General features: G+C 35.7%; 1 protein-coding gene across 1 annotated transcript in view; it reads right to left on the bottom strand.

Annotated features, from left to right (window-relative positions):
* Nucleotides 1–18,334, bottom strand: part of CEP295 (centrosomal protein 295) — a 44,121-nt gene extending 25,787 nt beyond the window's left edge. The window contains exons 1-11 of the mRNA XM_068978911.1: nt 18,227–18,334; nt 17,384–17,584; nt 16,244–16,368; nt 15,313–15,406; nt 12,796–12,888; nt 7,795–7,935; nt 5,964–6,147; nt 5,544–5,711; nt 3,747–3,968; nt 1,710–1,802; nt 1,459–1,562 (exon numbers count right to left, since the gene is read on the bottom strand). Coding sequence (XP_068835012.1) covers nt 1,459–1,562; nt 1,710–1,802; nt 3,747–3,968; nt 5,544–5,711; nt 5,964–6,147; nt 7,795–7,935; nt 12,796–12,888; nt 15,313–15,406; nt 16,244–16,368; nt 17,384–17,584; nt 18,227–18,334 — 1,533 coding nt within the window. The remainder of the gene's footprint in view (nt 1–1,458; nt 1,563–1,709; nt 1,803–3,746; nt 3,969–5,543; nt 5,712–5,963; nt 6,148–7,794; nt 7,936–12,795; nt 12,889–15,312; nt 15,407–16,243; nt 16,369–17,383; nt 17,585–18,226) is intronic.
* Nucleotides 18,335–18,730: the final 396 nt, after the last annotated feature.

Below are 18,730 nucleotides of genomic sequence, written 5' to 3'. Positions count from 1 at the left end.
TACATGCATTACACTGAAAAGTAGTAGGTCTCATCCCCAAGAGTACCAATTCTCCAAGAAGAAAGTGGTGATATTTTATCTGTTACTGCCACTGCCAGAGGGAGGAAGGGAGCAAGATGGAGAAAGGGGAAAGGAGAAGGGAGAGAATTTTAAAATAAACATATTAACTATTTCTATTTCCTGAGAGCACAGGGAAACCTTGATCACCACTGAAGCACCACCTCCAGAGAAGTAGCAAATTCTGTTAACACCTTTAGCTCTTGTCTTGTTCTCGGTAAGGATAATGCCTAAGAAATTAAATATCAAGACCTCCACAACACTTTGATTTCTTAGACATACTTGTAAAAGGGTGCAGTTATCTAGAAGCTAAGTAATAGTACACTGAGCAACATTCGGTCTTTACTGTCAGGCATGAAACAGATGGGAAGACAATGGCAGAGGATGATAAACTCTAAAATTATACCAACACACACACACAAATCCAAGAAATAAAAACATCTATGTTAAAGTAACTACGATTCATGAGGACAAGGACTAGTCTAACTGGTTGACTGCTAAATCCAACAACTTCTAGTCCTTGAAACATACATAAGAAACAACAAATAAACAGAAAAGGGAATCTATGTGAAGCTTTATTAGGTGGCACACTTCTGCTAGAAATCATCTAATTTTCAAAATTTAAAATGTCTCAACCTGATACTACCTATTCTTCATCAAGCAAGAGTGACTATAGCTGAGTTCCTATCTTTACCTTTCTTCAATATAGTAGTCACTAGCTACATGTGACGATTAAAACTTAGAGCAATACAAAACAAAATTTTAAATTCAGTTTTTCAGTTGCACTACTCATATTCAACAGCCCACATAGCTAAAAATTACCATACTTGACAAAGATATAGAATATTTCCATTACTGTGGAAGAATCTATTAGAAAATACTGCTTTACAACACAGATTAGAAACCATTTATCTGAGAAAAAACAATGGCTCATAAGATTATCAACCCTCAGATGCATTTTTATAAAAGCTATGACTATAAACTGATTGGCTTAGTAACAATTAGCCTCTATCAAGTTAATTTGTAGTAAGAAAAATTCTTCATTAAAGTAGAAGGGCCCAATATTATAGTTACAGAAGCTGAATTAAAATTTTTTCTTTGAAAAACAGCCTTTCAAAAAAACTGTTGTGATCACAAAGCCCAAATGTTTAATATCATGACAGGGACTCAGTTATTCAACAAATATTTATTGAGTACTTACTATATATAAGGCATTGTACAAGAAACTATGTAGGGTAAATTGACTTTTAAAAAAGACAATCTCTGCCTTTATCAAATGAATGTGTAAGATAGAAGAAACAATATCAAAAGTAGCCAGATTTTAAGACAAATCTCACTGGTTAAACAAAACTATAGTACCCAGGGGAAGAAAGAAACTTAAAAATAAAAATTTCAAATTACCTGTTTCTGCCTCACTGCCATTCTAACTCTGACTGCTTCTTCCTGAGGATGAAGTAGAACTGAACTTGGAGCTACAGCTATGATAGGCTGAGTGGTCTTCATTTCTAAGAGAATTCCCAAAGCAAAAATTAGTTTCACTAATTTAGAATTTAACACAACTGTAATGTCCTTTGTTCATTTATTACATGTAATTTTATTAGGAAAAAGATGTGATGAATTAAGTTCGTTTAAGAATGTAAAAAAAGAAATACCTTGTTCCTTTTCAGAGCCTGTACTAAATGAAAGTGGTTTATCTTCACTTGTAAGTGGTCCAGAGTCAATTGTTAGCATGTCACTTTCAACAACTGTAACAGATATATTATTATTAACACATTATCACTGTCAAAATTAAATCTGAACAATGTAACAAAAATCTACATTCAGATTATCACTGGTCCACCTGAATGTCTTATTTAGTTAAGATCCAGCCACCTTCCAGATGATCACATATTTTATCTGATAAACTCAAGTCAAACACAAAAAGAAAATAAAGAAGATACAAGAAGATGTAAGACTAAAATTGTAAACAAAAAAGGAAAAGATGAAAGACAACTGACTTAAAAGACAGGCTTACAACAGTTTCAAACACAATGGGAAAGCATAAAAAGAATAGAGGAAGTAAGGTACCGAAGTATAAAAAGAAAACAGCTGAAGAAACTTAAATGTATCTTCAACATACTTAGATATTAGGATTTTTATTATCTATGAAACCAGAGCAGAAAGTTAAGTTAAAGCAGCATACGCTGATCGTATCAAGGTAGCCAGAAACTGCACGGAGTATCACCCACACAATCATGCAGCACGTACGTATGCGCTGCATGCACGTGTACCTGCTTAGGAAGGAAAGGCCTCCAAGTGGGTTTTATGTGGCAGGTGGGAGTGGAACGTTATATAATCATCTTAGAAAAAAATTATAAAATTAAAAACAGTGCTAAGTACTATATAAGAAAAAAAAAGAGGGGTTATACAAGAGAGTATTTCAGACAAATCTGAATTAGACTAGGAGCTCAGATGAGATTTCCCTTAGGAAATGGCACTTAAGTGGGCATTAGAAAGGTAAGGAAGAATCAACCAGGTAAAGAGTGTGAGATGGACAAGAGACCTTTCCAGACAGGTCAGCAGACATTAAGGACCCTGTGAGGATTAAAAAAAAAAAAAAAAAAAACAACACTTGGTTCAGATAAGGGGAAGAATGCAGTCAAATGAGGCTAGAGAAAGATTACTACCCAGGCCCTTTCCCAAAATTACTTGGTTATGGATTAAAGATGAAAGTGTCGCCTTGTATTAAATGCCAATGCCATATTCTCTCTCCTACTCCTCACTCCTTTTTACTGCTTGCCCCTTCTCTAGACATCTTCTAAATGCCTGAGTTCCTTGGATGTCTTATAAGCCCTTTTCTCATTGAATTCTTTCCACTAAGAGTTATTCCATGCCCGTGTGCTTGAATATCATATGTCTGACTTCCAAACTTCTCTCTCTTTGCTTTAAGCAGGTCAATTAAGTTAATAAATACGAACTGAGCACCTTTTATGTACAAGGCACTTCTTTAAGCACTTCTTTAAGAAGGCTGGCAGCAAAACATTTCCACATAAATCCAATTACTTTGTTTAAAAAAAAATCTAGAAGATAAAACTCAAAGACAAAAAGCAAATCAGAGAAGAGTGATATCGTGATTCTTGTTTGCTAGTATGTAATTCAAGGAAATACTACTGGTTTGATTTTAGTAACTTCTGGGAATATATTTAAATAGCCTATTTATCTACCAAAACTTTTTTAAAAAAAATAACAAGAAACCAAATCTCTGGTGGGAAAGTAAAATAAACACACAATACTGTACATTCAAAACTGTTAATGTGTTCATATCCTTTGATTCAAGAATTATTTTCCTTTGTTCCTATGGAAATAATAAAAGATGTAGGCAAAGACTTTGCTAAAATGATGCTCATTACAGCGCAAAAAAAGTAATAAGAAACATTAGAAACAGCCTGTACATCTCAACATAAGGAACAGGCTAGTTCTGGTTCATCAATGTCTTTCGAAACATATCTATGAATAATTCACTACACTGAAAGTGCTCTGGAATGGGATTCAGTAAGGTTTCTAACACTCACTGCCTGTAAGTGGCAGCATTATGGGCTTTGAAACATTTTTCTTCCTTTTGACCTCTGTTCTTTGATTTTTCAGAAATAAGCTTATCTTTGAACAACTTGGAAAGGGTTTATTTACTATATGAGACTGGAGAAAACTACCTTGTTCCTGCCCAGAGGATAATGTTCTGTCTTCACTCACAGTTGGTCCTGATTCAACTGTCAGGGCTTTACTTTCAGCTTCACTGACAGTTGTAATCATTTCACTTTCCTCTTCAGACATGGATTTAATTGTCCAGAGAGATTTTTGGCTTCGGATCTTATTTAATAATTTTTTAAAAAGAATTTCTGAAGGAATCTGGTGGGTCTTCACTGCTGAGGGAACTAAAAGAAAAGGAAATAAAATTTATTCAGCACCTATTACAAATAAGGTAAATTAGTCTATCTTTACACTTAGTTACCACAACTACCACTGGTTAAAACAAAAGTACAACTGTATTTTCCTCAGTATTTACAATTAAACACAATTTTGTAACCAGGTATAATTTTTTTCAACTTTAGTTTAAATAAGGACACCAAAATTCAATTACAGCTGACCCATGAACATGCATTTGAATTGCATGTGCATGCATGCTAGGTCACTGCAGTCATGTCTGACTCTTTGCAACCTTATGGACTGCAGCCCACCAGGCTCCTCTGTCCATGGGATTCTCCAGGCAAGAACAGTGGAGTGGGATACCATGTTCTAGGGGATCTTCCCAACCCAGGGATCGAACCCACATCTGTTTCGTCTCCTGCACTAACAGGTAGATTTTTAACCACTAGCACCACCTGGGATCCACTTATTTGCAGATTATTTTCAAATAAATATGTTATCACAGGACTACATGATCCAGGGTTGGTTGAATCTGCAGATATACTGGATACTGAGGCCCAAGTTACATCAGAATTTGGACTATATGGAGGGTTTGCACCCCTAACCCCTTGTTCGTGGGTCAACTGTATTTTTCAATGATCGGCATGCAGCAAGCTTAAAAATGTATCAGGAAGATTTCAAAATATGTGCTATAAGGTTTGCAAGAAAATAAAAGGTTCTGCAGAGGCCAGAAATGAAGTTTAAAGGGGAATTCATGGCAATTGAGCCCTGAACCCATTTTTCTGAAATTTATGCCAAATCGTAGTAACCTTACACTTTGTTCGGACAGCAGTGTGAACACAGGAAACAGGGATAATGCCTAAAGCCCTACCCCAAGGAGTCTTAGAGGAGATCCACAGAAACCCCCAAGGACTACCTATCCACAGTGTATGGTGAAGATGAAAAGAAAGTCTGAGTGGTTTTGAACTAAGGCAATACTCATAGGAATGGGGAGAAAAGAAGTTAAAAGGAAGAAGACTTGGTCTCTAAGGAGATGTGTAGTAAGAGACAGCTTTGTCTTTTTAGAGGTATTGATGCCTCTCATAGCTCTGGCCTGGATTACTGCAGATTGCGGTATCATCATTAACATGAGGAAGACAGAAAGACAAGGCAAGAGAAGATGAAAAACGTACTGTTAGACACTGTCAAGTGAAAAAATTCAGAAGGTGGAGACAAGAGATGAAGTTTAGAAGAAACCTAAGTTTGTGCTGTTCATCATTATACATGAAGTGCCTAGAAGCACAGTAGAAGCACAAAGTCTAAAACACAAAAACAAAAAAATGCTGACCTTTCAAATGAACTGAGTTTATCAAATAACCTAAGTAACCTAAAAATCTTCAGACTACATATATATATATAAAACATTCCTCCTATGTATATGAAAAGGATCTTTAGTGATGAAAATCTGAAGTTTCCTCCCCTCATCATTCCCATTAGTATTAGGCACTGTTTATAGTTAAATTAGACCAGCCTTTCCTAACTGCTGGCAAACGATTAACATTTTTCCTATAAAATACAGCAATATTCAGGTCAGAAGTTTTTACCGTCTGCTTCACTAGAATGTACTGTTTCAGCTTCTGTCATTGGAATGTTTTCAGTCTCCCCTAAACTTTCGTGTTCCATTGAGAGGTCCAGTTCTTCATCTTGGATCTGATCAATCACAGCAGGCAGAGGCTCTGGTTCAAGGTGCAAAATCAGGTTTCCTTTCACCTCTCAATAAAGAAATACACAGACATGTTTCCATTACAAAATGACTAAAAAGAACTTGCACATAAAATTTTAAAGATCATCACAGTTTCAAGTCTAAATTATAGGCACCTCTTTCAAATGAGAACTCCTTTCAAAACAAAAACTGCTTCATCAAGATAAATGTATTTTTCCACAAAAACATTTAATAAGTAACATTTTAATGATATTGAATAACATTTCCAAGAAACTTTGAAAGTTTACTGAAAATATCTTACTTCTGTCTGCATTGTACATGTCTTCAAAGGCAAATTCTAGTTCTCTCTGCCAATCTTCTTTCATTTCACTGCGTTTGTATGGAAGTTCCACTAGTTGTGGTGGCATCTGTGCTACCATCAGTCTCCTGCGTGCCAGGTCCTCTTGCTGGAGCTGCTGGAGTTCTTTCATTAGTTTCTCTTGATTCTTCCAAGAATAAAGAAAATAATTAACAACTGAGTCACACACTCTGGATAGTAACATTAATAGTGAGGAAATCATGAAGGAAATTAAAAGTGGAAAAATCATGAAGGCAGGGGCTATAGTTCCATCCCCTCCTTTACCATTTGATCAAATGCCACAAGACACTACGAGTTGGCCCTCCATAGCCACAGTTCTTTCAAATCCACAGATTCAACCAACTATGGACCATGCGGCACCACAGTATTTACCATCGAAAAAATATGCAGGTGTAAGCTGACCCACACACTTCAAGGGTCAACTCTATTATGCTGGTAACTAATATGAGAAGATGGTTTTGGTTAGGCCACAAAGCTTCAAACGCGTCTGTCAGGTCTCCTTCCTGGGGACGGTCACAAAGCTACACTCTGATGAAGGTGTCACTGCTCCTGTAATGTAGTTCGTTTCAGCTCTCCATGCTGCCAGCAGCAGACACCATTCTCAAGTGAGCACCAAGAGTCAGGGACATTGTGGCTTAACAAATACTTCCTGTTACTCCACACTATGCGTGTGATTAAACAGCTAAGTAGTGAAGAAGGGAGGAAAACCCTGGGAAGATTGACTGTGGAGTCCACTTTCTTAACCACTAAACACTACTAATTTATGCAAGAATGTGCTCAGTTTATACTACTTTTCATGTTTTTTTGCCTGTAGATTAAAACTTGGATGAAATTCATCTTTTAGCTTTTATAAACTAGGGGTAAGTTATGATTATCATGATAATTATAACTTGACTGTAGTCTCTCTCCATGGAACTTCCCAGGCAGGATTACTGGAGTGGGCAGCCATTCTCTTCTCCAGATCTTCCTGACTCAGGGATCCAACCCAGTCTTTGGCACTGCAGACAGATTCTTTACTGTCTGAGCCAACAGGGAAGTCCCAGTGATAAAAACTAAAAATTTAAGGGAGGAAGTCATAATTCAGTACAAATTATACAAACTTTAAGGAATCTAATTCTGTGGCATCCAATTACCATAGAAGTGCATAAAAACTCATTCTTCAGATGAATGTTTAAAAATCCAAATGTATTAGTCAAATTCAGAAAAGAAAATCAGACTTCTAAGAAGAGGACTCATTTCTATGCTGTTTCAAGAATAAACATCGAACAATAAGCACAACAGATGCAGTGCTGTAACTACAAAGCCAGCTTTCACCACACATATTTCACAGCTCTGCAACAAAGTTCAGTGCTTCTTGACAGCAAGGATTGTGACTATTTCTGAATCAATATTCTGCAAAGCCAACAAGTCCTTTGTTTGGTAAATATTTAATGAATTGAATCTGAAAATCCACAGAGCACAAATGTAATTCAAATAGCTAAACTAGAAAAGTGATTAATTTCTTCTTGGGCTATTTTTAAACTGATTAATACATTAAACTTTTAATATAATCATTAGTACAAATTTCAGAAGAAAAATGAGAACAGTTTCACCCAACCTGAATTTGAAACGAGGAGGTAAAAGCAAGTCAGAAAACTTCGAATAACATGAATCAGAGATAGTATTTTCCCATTCTCCACGACTCTGTTCTTTGAGACTATTTACCATCAGTTAAGTCCTACAGTGCCATCAGTAAGGCCATCAGCCATGGGCACAGCCAGAACTGAATGCTTACTTGAGCCAAATGGATCTTTTTCATTGCTTGGAATCCCCGGGCATGTGCCTTCTCACTCTGTTCCATCTTCTCTTGCGCTGCCTGCTTCTGTAGTTCTTCCAATCTTTTAGCTTCTTCTTCAGCAGCCAAATGAGGATCTGGCTAGCAGTCAATCAATAACATTTTAGACAAATAAAGTATGAAACAAAGTGGTAACTAAAATGCAAAACAACCCTAAAATCATGTTTTTCTATTTATATCAAATGATAACCAGCTATATATTTTTTCAAGTTATATTTTTAAATGCCCACAGTTATCAACAGCATGTATGTATGAAAAAAAGTCAAATTGTTAGTGTAAACAGTTTTACAACTTGTTCACTTTAAAGGAAAGTACACTATACTCATCCAAATAATTCCTCCATCATATTTTTATTAAGAAATTCTATTAAAACAACAGTGTTGAAAGGTAAACAAATAATAGTTAAGAAACCACAAACATCAAAGGTCATGAAAGCCATTAGCACTAAGATTTGCCTTTGGTTTTCAGCCAAAATTTGCTGCTTGGCTTGCACCTCGGGAAGGCCAAATAATCAAAACACCTTCTTTAACATAATTTCTGGCTTCCTAGAACTTGTGCAAATCAATGATCATGTGGTTGTACAGTGAGCCATTATTTCATTAACATAGCAATATTAAACGTATGCATGTGTGTTGGGGGGGGGATGGTATAATAGGATTTCCTATTATACCTAAACATTCACTTTCAAATACAGGTGAGCATTTCAAATATAACTTTAAGTAAAAATCTTAAATATTTTACATGGTGATAATCTATCAGTTAATGAAATAACAACCACAAAAGCTATTAACCGCATATTTAAAATTATTTATAACTCTCAAGTAGTGAGATAAAATAGGTAAAGAAATAGCTAATGAATTAAGAAAGAGTAAGGACTTCCCTGGCAGTCCACTGGTTAAGACTCTGCCCTCCCACTGCAGGGGATGTGGTTGGATCCCTGGTTAGCAAATTAAGATCCTGCAAGCTGCTCCATGCAGCCAAAAAATAAGAAAGAAAGAAAGAAAGAGTGTAATGGCCAAATAAGTGTATGAAAAATATTATATTCCCTTTGAGCTAATAAATATTTATGTAAATCCTTATTAACAAAGGTCAGATTAAATCAAAGTTATAACCTCTATAAAATTATTCAGTGTATTAACATGTAAAATATTAAAATGAATTTTAGGAGCAACATTTCATTTAGGCCATGAAGTTTTTAAGAAAAAAAGTTATTTGAGAATTCTTCACATCATGTGAGGGTGAATTAAAAGCCAGAAGAAAAGTTATGACCAACTTAGATAGCATATTGAAAAGCAGAGACATTACTTTGCCAACAAAGGACTGTCTAGTCAAGGCTATGATTTTTCCAGTGGTCATGTATGGATGTGAGAGTTGGACTGTGAAGAAAGCTATGTGCCGAAGAATTGATGCTTTTGAACTGTGGTGCTGGAGAAGACTCTTGAGAGTCCCTTGGACTGCAGGGAGATCCAGCCAGTCCATTCTAAAGGAGATCAGTCCTGGGTGTTCTTTGGAAGGAATGATGCTAAAGCTGAACCTCCAGTACTTTGGCCACCTCATGCAAAGAGTTGACTCACTGGAAAAGACTCTGATGCTGGGAGGGATTGGGGGCAGGAGGAAAAGGGGACGACAGAGGATGAGATGGCTGGATGGCATCACCGACTCGATGGACGTGAGTTTGAGTGAACTCCGGGAGATGGTGATGGACACGGAGGCCTGGCGTGCTGCGATTCATGGGGTCGCAGAGTCGGACACAACTGAGCGACTGAACTGAACTGATGTCAACTGTGATAAACCAAAATTTGAAGAGAAGGAAAAACTTCAAAACACACAACATGTATAATAAACAGACTGAGTCCAGATATAATAAGATATATAAAGAGTATCAATAAAGGGTCAGAGAAACATTAGACATGCCAAACAAGTTTTAATCTGACTGCTGCTGCAGCTGTTCAATTGCTAAGCCGTGTCCAACTCTTTTGGACTATAGCCTGCTAGCCTCCTCTGTGGAATTTTCCAGGCAAAAATACTGGAGTGGGTTATCATTTCTTTCTTCAAGCGATCTTCCCGACCTAGGATCAAACTCACATCTCCTGCTCTGGCAGATGGGTTCTTTACCATGTAATCTGACCACTCAATGTCAAAATAAGATTTTACAAGTCACTATCTTCTTTAAGAAGACAATCCGCTAAAACTTTGTGTCAATTCAATTAAAAATTTAAACAAGTACTGGTTGAAATAATTGCAAGATTCTATTTTTACCAGCTGAACTCAAAAGATATATGTGAAATATGCAAAAGTGTAAATCCAAAGCAAAAATACTTTTTAGAAAACAAGTTTACGAAAACCCCTTTCCCATGAATTGTAACCTGCAATGCACAAAACAGTAAGTGATTAAATATGCTACTTCTGCATCTTCCACCCAAGACACATACAGGTGGAAATCTTTTCTGCCTGTCTGTTGACATTTCTGGATCTTACAGCAACCAATACAGCGGATCTGATTAGAAAAATAGTTCTAGGATGAAAAATCCATTTCAACAAGTACTGCGTACAGTCATTGACAAAGGAATAAATCAGATGAAAACATCCTTAGTATAAAACAACTTTTTAATACTAATATAAAGGATGAAGAGCAGGAGTAATTTAGGAATTTGAAGCATATGAAGTTTTGTTTGTGTGTACAGAACGTAAATGTAGCACAAAATTTAGAGAATAACTGGCTCTAAATAGGAATATAGCAGGTCAATGTCATCATTCTGTCAAAGACAAACTTTATAACATACAAGAGACTCTATCAAGTAGAACTACTTTATCAAGATATTCAAACAAAACATGATAGCAACTCTCACATGCTAAGAGACTGACTGAACAAAATGAAAGTGCTTATTTGGAGAAAGCAGCTGAAGGAGTACCTGAAATATATGCCAAGAATGCAAGTAGTTTTTATATGATACCTCCTATAAAGATCCTATCATTCTGCTCAAAGAAAGATTCTAAATTATTGCACATGTGAAATAAGCTTAGATACAGATGAAAATACAGAGACTTGTTATCTGGGTAATCAAGCACATTACTGCACTATCACATTTTAAACCCAAGGTTTATGGACAGATTTTTCCTAAGTGATGGTGTAAGGAAGAAAATATCAGAATGCTTTAGTTTGCGGGACAGTTTTTATAAAACTGCATTATAACTACTAATCTAATCTTCAAGTCCAGAAATTGAAGGGAAGGTAGGTCTTTTAGTTACTGTCAAAGAGAAAGGTTTAAAAATTTACTGTGACACCATCAGTGATACCCTATATGACAGCTAAAAACAAAAATGTCTTTCATCAATCTTAGTATAAAATATGTTTAATACTAATATAAGGTATTGAAGTTATAATAGTATTTACAATTTTAAACAAGCTTCAAGATTTATTCCTTTCTTAGAAGTTAACTTTATGATGGTAATACTCATCTTGTGTCTTGATCAAATATTAACACTTGCTATTACAGAATTTGTTGCATTCTAACTTCCACATGAATGCTTGTGAAATAGTATATATATATCTAGTAGATAAATATATCTAACATGAAAAAGGCGAAAATTCACTGTTACAAAGAAACAGCAACTATAACAAGGAGTAACAATTGTTTGTCACTCTTAACACAGACAATTAACTTTTAAGCCATATCATTTCCTACAGACAAGGGTATGATGTGCGTGGGTGCTAGGTCACTTAAGCTGCGTCTGACCCTTTGCGACCCTAAGAACTATAGCCCGCCAGGCTTCTCTGTCCATGGGATTCTCCAGGCCAGAATACTGGAGTGGGTAGCCATTCCCTTCTCCAGTGGATCTTCTCCACCCAGGGATCAAACCAGGGTCTCCTGCATTGCAGGCGGATTCTTTACCACTAAGCCACCAGGGAAGCCCATGGGTATGGTAAGATGGCCATTTTCATATGTTGCAGTCACTTTTTAAAAGGAAATTTAAAGATCTATATCAAGTATCTGTGATAAAATGTTATACACTGTGGAACCTATAATTTATCTTTTAGACATTTATTTTAAACATACAATCAGAGCTATAGACAAAATGTACACAACGTGGCTTTATTGGTGGTCCTATGGTTAAGAATCTACCTTGCAATGCAGGGGACACCGGTCTGACCCCTGGTCCAGGAAGATCCCACATGCTGTGAGGCAACTAAGCCCATGCACCACAACTACTAAAGTGCACGGGCCACACAGCCCGCGCTCCATAACCAGAGGCCACCACCATGAGAAGCCCGAGGACTGCAACCTGAGGGGAGCCCCCATTCTTCACAACTAGAGAAAGCCAATGGGCAATACTGAAGACCCAGTGCAGCCGGAAATAAACAAATTTTTTTTTTAAAGCTATAAAAAATCTACAAGATGATTATGTTTGCATTATTTACAAAGCAAAAAAAAAAAAAACCCTCCACAATAGAATGGTTAAATAAACTCTATAATGAAATATTTAAATAGCTATTAAAAATCATATTTTAAAAAGCATGTGTATATGTTTATACACAAATAATGAAAATGTATTAATTAAAAATACTATAATGAATCCATTAATGTATTAACCGATTATGTTTTCATGATGAAAACTTAAGTGTTTTACATGTAGCTAGTTTCAAATTTCTAGAGTATGTATTATTTTTATGTCAAAAAACTTTTGCGGTTAAGAAAATTAAATATATCCATTTAAGTAGCCAATTCCTTTCATTCATATTATATCAACATTCCATTCACATTCAACATGACATTGTAATTTAAAGCATATTTAAAAGATTTTTTAATCACTATTACCCTAAGACAGTTGGTAGAGCTGTTCAAATTTTGATATCTGAGAACAATATATGTAGAACAATATATAACTCAATTCAATGGACAGAGAAATAATAAAGCGAGAGTCATGAAAAAAGTCAATCACCTGCTTTGTGTCCACCTCTCTATTCACAAAAGTACAAAGATGATGGTAGGTAGAACTGTTCATCTTCACATTCGTTTTCTTTACTTCAACATTCTGAAAAAGGAAACAGAAAATAGACTGTTAAAGTTGAAAGTATTCATTTTCATTTGAAGCAGGATCCAATGAAGAAAGTAATTTTGTATTTTAATCAGTTACTCTTTATTTTTTTTTCTTCATGAGAGTATGCACTGTATTTCTACTAATCCAGAATTTAGGTTTAAAAGTCAGATTATATTTCAGTAAGAATAATGAATAGGTGATGCTCTATAGTTTACTGTATGACATCAGGAGGCACATAATGGCAAGGTGTGCCTTTATTACTGATTTTAAGTTTGCTCATTTGGTTATGATGTTTCATAATCACTGATAAGAGAAAGTTCTCTTTTGTCTAAAGGAAGTAGGCCAATGAATAAATGCAGAAGGATGACAGATACTTGTGATGCTAAGTATCATCTCCCAGATTACTTGGAAATTGAAAAGAGAAAAATTTACCAATATAATTGAGATCTCTTGTAGCCACATAACCAAATCAGACAAATACAGAATACAAGAAACTAGTCTATTCAAAAATTCTGAAATAAAAAGTTGGCCAGGGTTGGGGAGAGAATGTTTTACTTTGAAGAGACAAAGCAAACAGAAGCAAGAGACTGGATCCTGGTTACTTTTCTTAGTGTGATATTGTGGCCACATAGGAGAATGTCCTGGATGACCCTGGTGGTATGGTGGGTAAAAATCTGCCTGTTAATGCAGGAGATACATTCAATTCCTGGTCTGGGAAGATTTCATATGCCACGGAGCAACAAAGCTTGAGTACCACCACTACTGAAGCTGTGCTCCAGAGCCTGGAGCCGTGACTACTGATCCATGAGCAGTAACTACTGAAGCCCATGCACCTAGAGCCGGTGCTCCACAACAAGAGAAGTCACCACGATGACAAGCCCGCGCATTGCAACAGAGACCCAGCACGATGAAAAATAAATAAATTTAAAAAACAAAAACAAACCTAGAGCTTCGTTAGAAAAAAGAGAATGTTTTTATGCTTAGCAAAGGTACGTTGAAGTATATGGGGTGAAATGTAACCTATAAACCTACATTCAAATGTATACATTTATATATTCAAATGTATACACAACCATTTGAAATCTACACATAATGCAAAACGAAATCTACACACAAGCTATTTCTTATACTCTTCTCTGTATTTAATAATTTTTCATAATAAAAATGTTGGGGAAAAAAGTACCACCACAGTTTAACATATAATTCATATTTGCCAAATCACTTACAGACAATGTTTTGGTCAGTTTAAAATTTTGACCTTGTTAGGGCTTACCAGATGGCTCAGATGGTAAAGAATCTGCCTGCAATGCAGAGGACCTGCGTTTGATTCCTGGGTTGGGAAGATCCCTGGAGAAGAGAATGGCTACCCACTCCAGTATTCTTGCCTGGGGAATTCCATGTACTGTACAGTCCATGGGGTCAGAAAGAGTTGGACAAGACTGAGCCAGTTTCACTTTCAGCTTGTTAGAAACATTATGAATTATGACAAAAGTAATAATAATAATTAAAAAATGGGTAATATACTGCCTGGCTTTTAACAAGGTACCAGGGGAGTGGCTGAAATCTGACTTCTCTGTTTGGATCTTACTGGATCAAATGTCACATGGCAGATGTCTAACATAAAAGTAGGAAGGCTGACAAAACCAGAGGCTTAAGATGAGACTATCTGGTACTGAGGCTGATCACACATACATAAAATACTCTTGTCTATACAACAAAATAATATATCCTGTATTTGTATTTTTAAAATTTCTGTTTAACTTTTTTGATAAACACACCTATATAATTTTGATAATGATCCAAATGAGCTATTTTAATAACCACAACAAGATAATCTGAGCAGGAGAAGCAATACCTTTCAAAATTAATTTCTGCTTAATAAGTTAAATGTTGTTTGTTTTTTTTAAAGCTTCAAATCACAAAATCACAGATTTTACTTTCACAAAGAAACAGACTTTTCTCACCATTTCACATAATCTTATGTGAAGTTATTATCTGGACCTAATTTCTGTGTCTATAAAATGGTCACTATTTACAATAGCCAAATTTTGAATGTGGGAAAGTCTTTAGGGCAAATAATCCTTTTCTTTCCCAATAAAATAAAAAAGGTTTCAGTTTTTCAAACAACAACAACAAAAAATCTCTTGAGACAACTGGAGAAAACTGAACACAGACTGGGTATCAGATTATACTGGGAACAACATTATATTAGTATTGCGCTGTAAAGTCCTTAAACATCAGAGATACAAACTAAAGCGTTTGTGGGTAAAATGCTATCTAGAATTATTTTAAAATATTTTAGATATGTATTACCTGTACAGTTAAAAACTAAGTTCAAACAAATGGCATTTGGATGTGCACTGAATTCTAACAGCAAAGAATTACTATATCCGAGCTCCCACACCCAGAGTAATTCACCTCAAAGAGAGCTGGAGGAGGGGGTGGCAGACTTGCGATTTTGGCAGATCTCTCCTTTTCCACAAGCAGAGCTTCTTTTCGAGCTTTTATATGCCTTAAAAAATAAAAGATGTCATAAATTAATCTCTCAAATAATGTTACAGTACAACTCAAAGTTAAAAATATAAAAGCCACTACAATCTTAAGAAATCCTTCACAGCCTGATCCCACAGGCTCAAAGGCTATTTAATAAAGAGTGCATACACATGTGAGAAAATAAAGAGTAAAAGAGGTGTAACTAGACATAAAGCTCCACAATGTGGACTGACCCAGCAAACACCTAATGTTCTTTAGAATAATTTAGAATTAAAAAAACCTAAAAATGATAAAGAGGGGCCACTGTATAAAATGACCACTTCTGACTAGCTAATAGGTTCTTTCATTTTTACAATATGCAAAAATCTCATCAATGACTTGCAGAGTCTATAACCTCGTTTAATGTTGGTAATTGCACTGATTTTTTTCTTTTTATATCAGAGGCAGACAGATTTTGGTTGACCTGCATTCTAAACTAGTAATACACTTCTTCAGAAACTCAGTAACTGCTGCTAAAGTCAGAACAGAAAAGAAAGTTCACTGTTAGTACGTACTCCCCTCACTGCATTATTTTAAACCAAGTTTAAGAAACACCATGGGTATACTATATAACTTTTAAAAAGTATCGAAGTTTTAGTTTTAAAGTTTAGTCACTCAGTCATGTCCGACTCTTTGCGACCCCATGGACTGTCGACTACCAGGCTCCTCCATCCATGGGATTTTCCAGGCAAGAGTAATGGAGTAGTTTGCCATTTCCTTCTCCAAAAAAAAAAAAAAAAAAAGTATACAATGTACCCTTTAATTCCAGCCATATCAGTTTCAGTGGAGAATACAATAAAAATTACTATTACTTTACCAGGTTTTTTGTTTCATTAACATTTCTTTTTGATTTTTCTGTACTTTCAGGGCCTCTTTGTGTCTCATTTCTGCCTTTTTTTTCCTTTCTGCTGCCCGGTGTGCCAGAGCATTTAAATCAGGCTCCTAAAAACAAATATTACTTAAAATGTCATGTTAAACAAGACTAAAGTGGCAAATATATAATATGTGTGGTACTCTATCAGGGCAAAAATCATAAACACAAACTAAAACCAGGGACCAAGAATATTTTGATTGACACATTCTTTAAAGAGGTCTTCCTGACTAAAAGTTTGGTAACAAAGACATGCGTTCTTGGAATCCACCTTGTTTATTTTGTGGGACTATCTCTGGGACCACAATCTAGGATTTTCCAACCATAAATCAGAAGAAACAAAATAAGGTCAGGGAATAGTCTTAAATACTGAGTTAAGTACTACTTTGCATTTGTGAAAGGATGACCTCAAGTGTATACACATGTAACTACACGTTTTGGAGGTATGAGGAAGGAGTGATAATGAAATCAGAAATCTGAATTCATCCACCGAACTTGTGCAAACTGACTGAAATGAGTAACAACCTGTAATTCTGAAGGTTACTATTTTGTTTACCCAGTTGTTATTGACTGGAAAAGAACAATGTTTGCTTTTTTTTATGAAGTACAGTTTGATTTACAATGCTGTGTTAGTTTCAGTATACAGCATAGCCAGCAATTCTGTTATACATACACATACACAGCTATTCTTTTTTGGATTCTTTTCCCTTGTAGATTATTATGAAATATTGAGTACAGTCTCCTGTGCTCTGCAGTAGGTCATTGTTGGTTATCTATTTTATATATAGTAGTGTGTGTGCTAATCCCATTCTCCTAATGTATTATCCCTTACCACCCACCTGTGGTAACCCTAAGTTAGAGAATAATGTTAACTTAAACATCATAGAAAACAGATTTCCCTTGACATGACTCTTATAGGAAATGAATCAAGTAGGATTCTTAAGTTATATTAAATTCACAAAAACATTCAGGCTGCCCACAGCAAATTCTATACATGAAAACATTTTTATCAGTGTCTAATAACATTAATCTACTTTCAACAAGTATCATTACCACAGACAGGTAGTCAAATTAGTGCTCACTTACATTTTCTTTGGCTTGTTGATGCCCCTCTCCCATATTTCTTAAACTTGCCAAATACAGTTTTTCCAAGTTTTTGATTTTCTGAGTTTGTGATTCCGCCCATTCTGTCCTTAGTTCCTCTGCCAAACGAGCGAATTGCTGATTTCTCCTCTGTTTTATATCTTCTCTTATCTGTAAAGCAATATCTCTTTCTTGTTCTCGGACCTAAAGGATGAATATTTAAGATTATATGAAAAGAGGCTTACTTCAACTTTTTGGAAAAGCTCTTTGGAAAAAGGATCCTAAATGAATTCGATTCAGGTATTAGATATATCAATTCTCCAGAATATTCACAAGATATTAGATAAGGCCTATTTAAAGCAGAAAATCCAGGTGATGGAGGAAAAACCAAAAATAAGACTACTTATTACAAAGTTCCCTGATAAGCCATTATGTTTCCTCCCCAGAGACCTAAGGGGACTGCCATTATCACTGTGATTTGAGCAAACTCCAAGAGTTGGTGATGGACAGGGAAGGCTTGCGTGCTGCAGTCCATGGGGTTGCAAAGAGTCAGATATGACTGAGCGACTGAACTGAACTGAACTGAATGTTAAAAATGGGCTTCCCTGGTGGCTCAGTGGTAAAGAATCCACCTACTAATGCAGGCGATGCGGGAGAAAGAGCAACCCAGTCCAATATTCTTACCTGGAAAACCCCCACGGACAAAGAAGCCTGGCAGGCTACAGTCCATGGGCCTCAAAGAGTCAGACACAACTTAGTGACTTAACAACAATAACTACAATGTAGAAAATACTAATAATTTGGGGGACACAAAGAAGTTGACACTATGTTCCAAATAAATCTCACCTGCAGCAATCTTAGTTTTCGTCTTCTTTCATAATCTTCCTTTAAAATGAAGGCTTCCTCATTAGGACTCAATCTCAGCTTGCCAGCATTCACTCCCTTTCTTTTCATTTTCATATAGTACTTTAAATATGAAGGTTCTGCATTAAAAAAATATATACATTAAAATAAGGCAGTAAAGATTAGAACACTTTTTAAAGGGCTGTAAACATGAAATAAAATGATTTGAGTAAACTAAGTTCAACTTATTTATAAATAGTAATCATTAATTCAGCACTTAAATTGGTAGTTCTCAGATGGGGAGAAAGCAGTTTAGTGGTGAGTAAACCATTTCAAGCATTACTTGAAAAAATGCTTCCTCATCTGTGGCAGATTATTATTTACCTGTAGTATCTGGGACCTGACTAACTCCTACTTGAGATTTCTAGAGTTTACCCAGCTTAAATATAGAAAACCACAAAGATTTCAAAAGGTCTGTCAGTGCAGAATGAATGCTTCACAGTTGCA

This window comes from Capricornis sumatraensis, chromosome 8 (genome assembly GCF_032405125.1).
Source record: "Capricornis sumatraensis isolate serow.1 chromosome 8, serow.2, whole genome shotgun sequence".
Taxonomy (NCBI): domain Eukaryota; kingdom Metazoa; phylum Chordata; class Mammalia; order Artiodactyla; family Bovidae; genus Capricornis; species Capricornis sumatraensis.
Note: the sequence above shows the minus strand (reverse complement) of the source record. Positions and strands in the feature narration are given on the sequence as shown.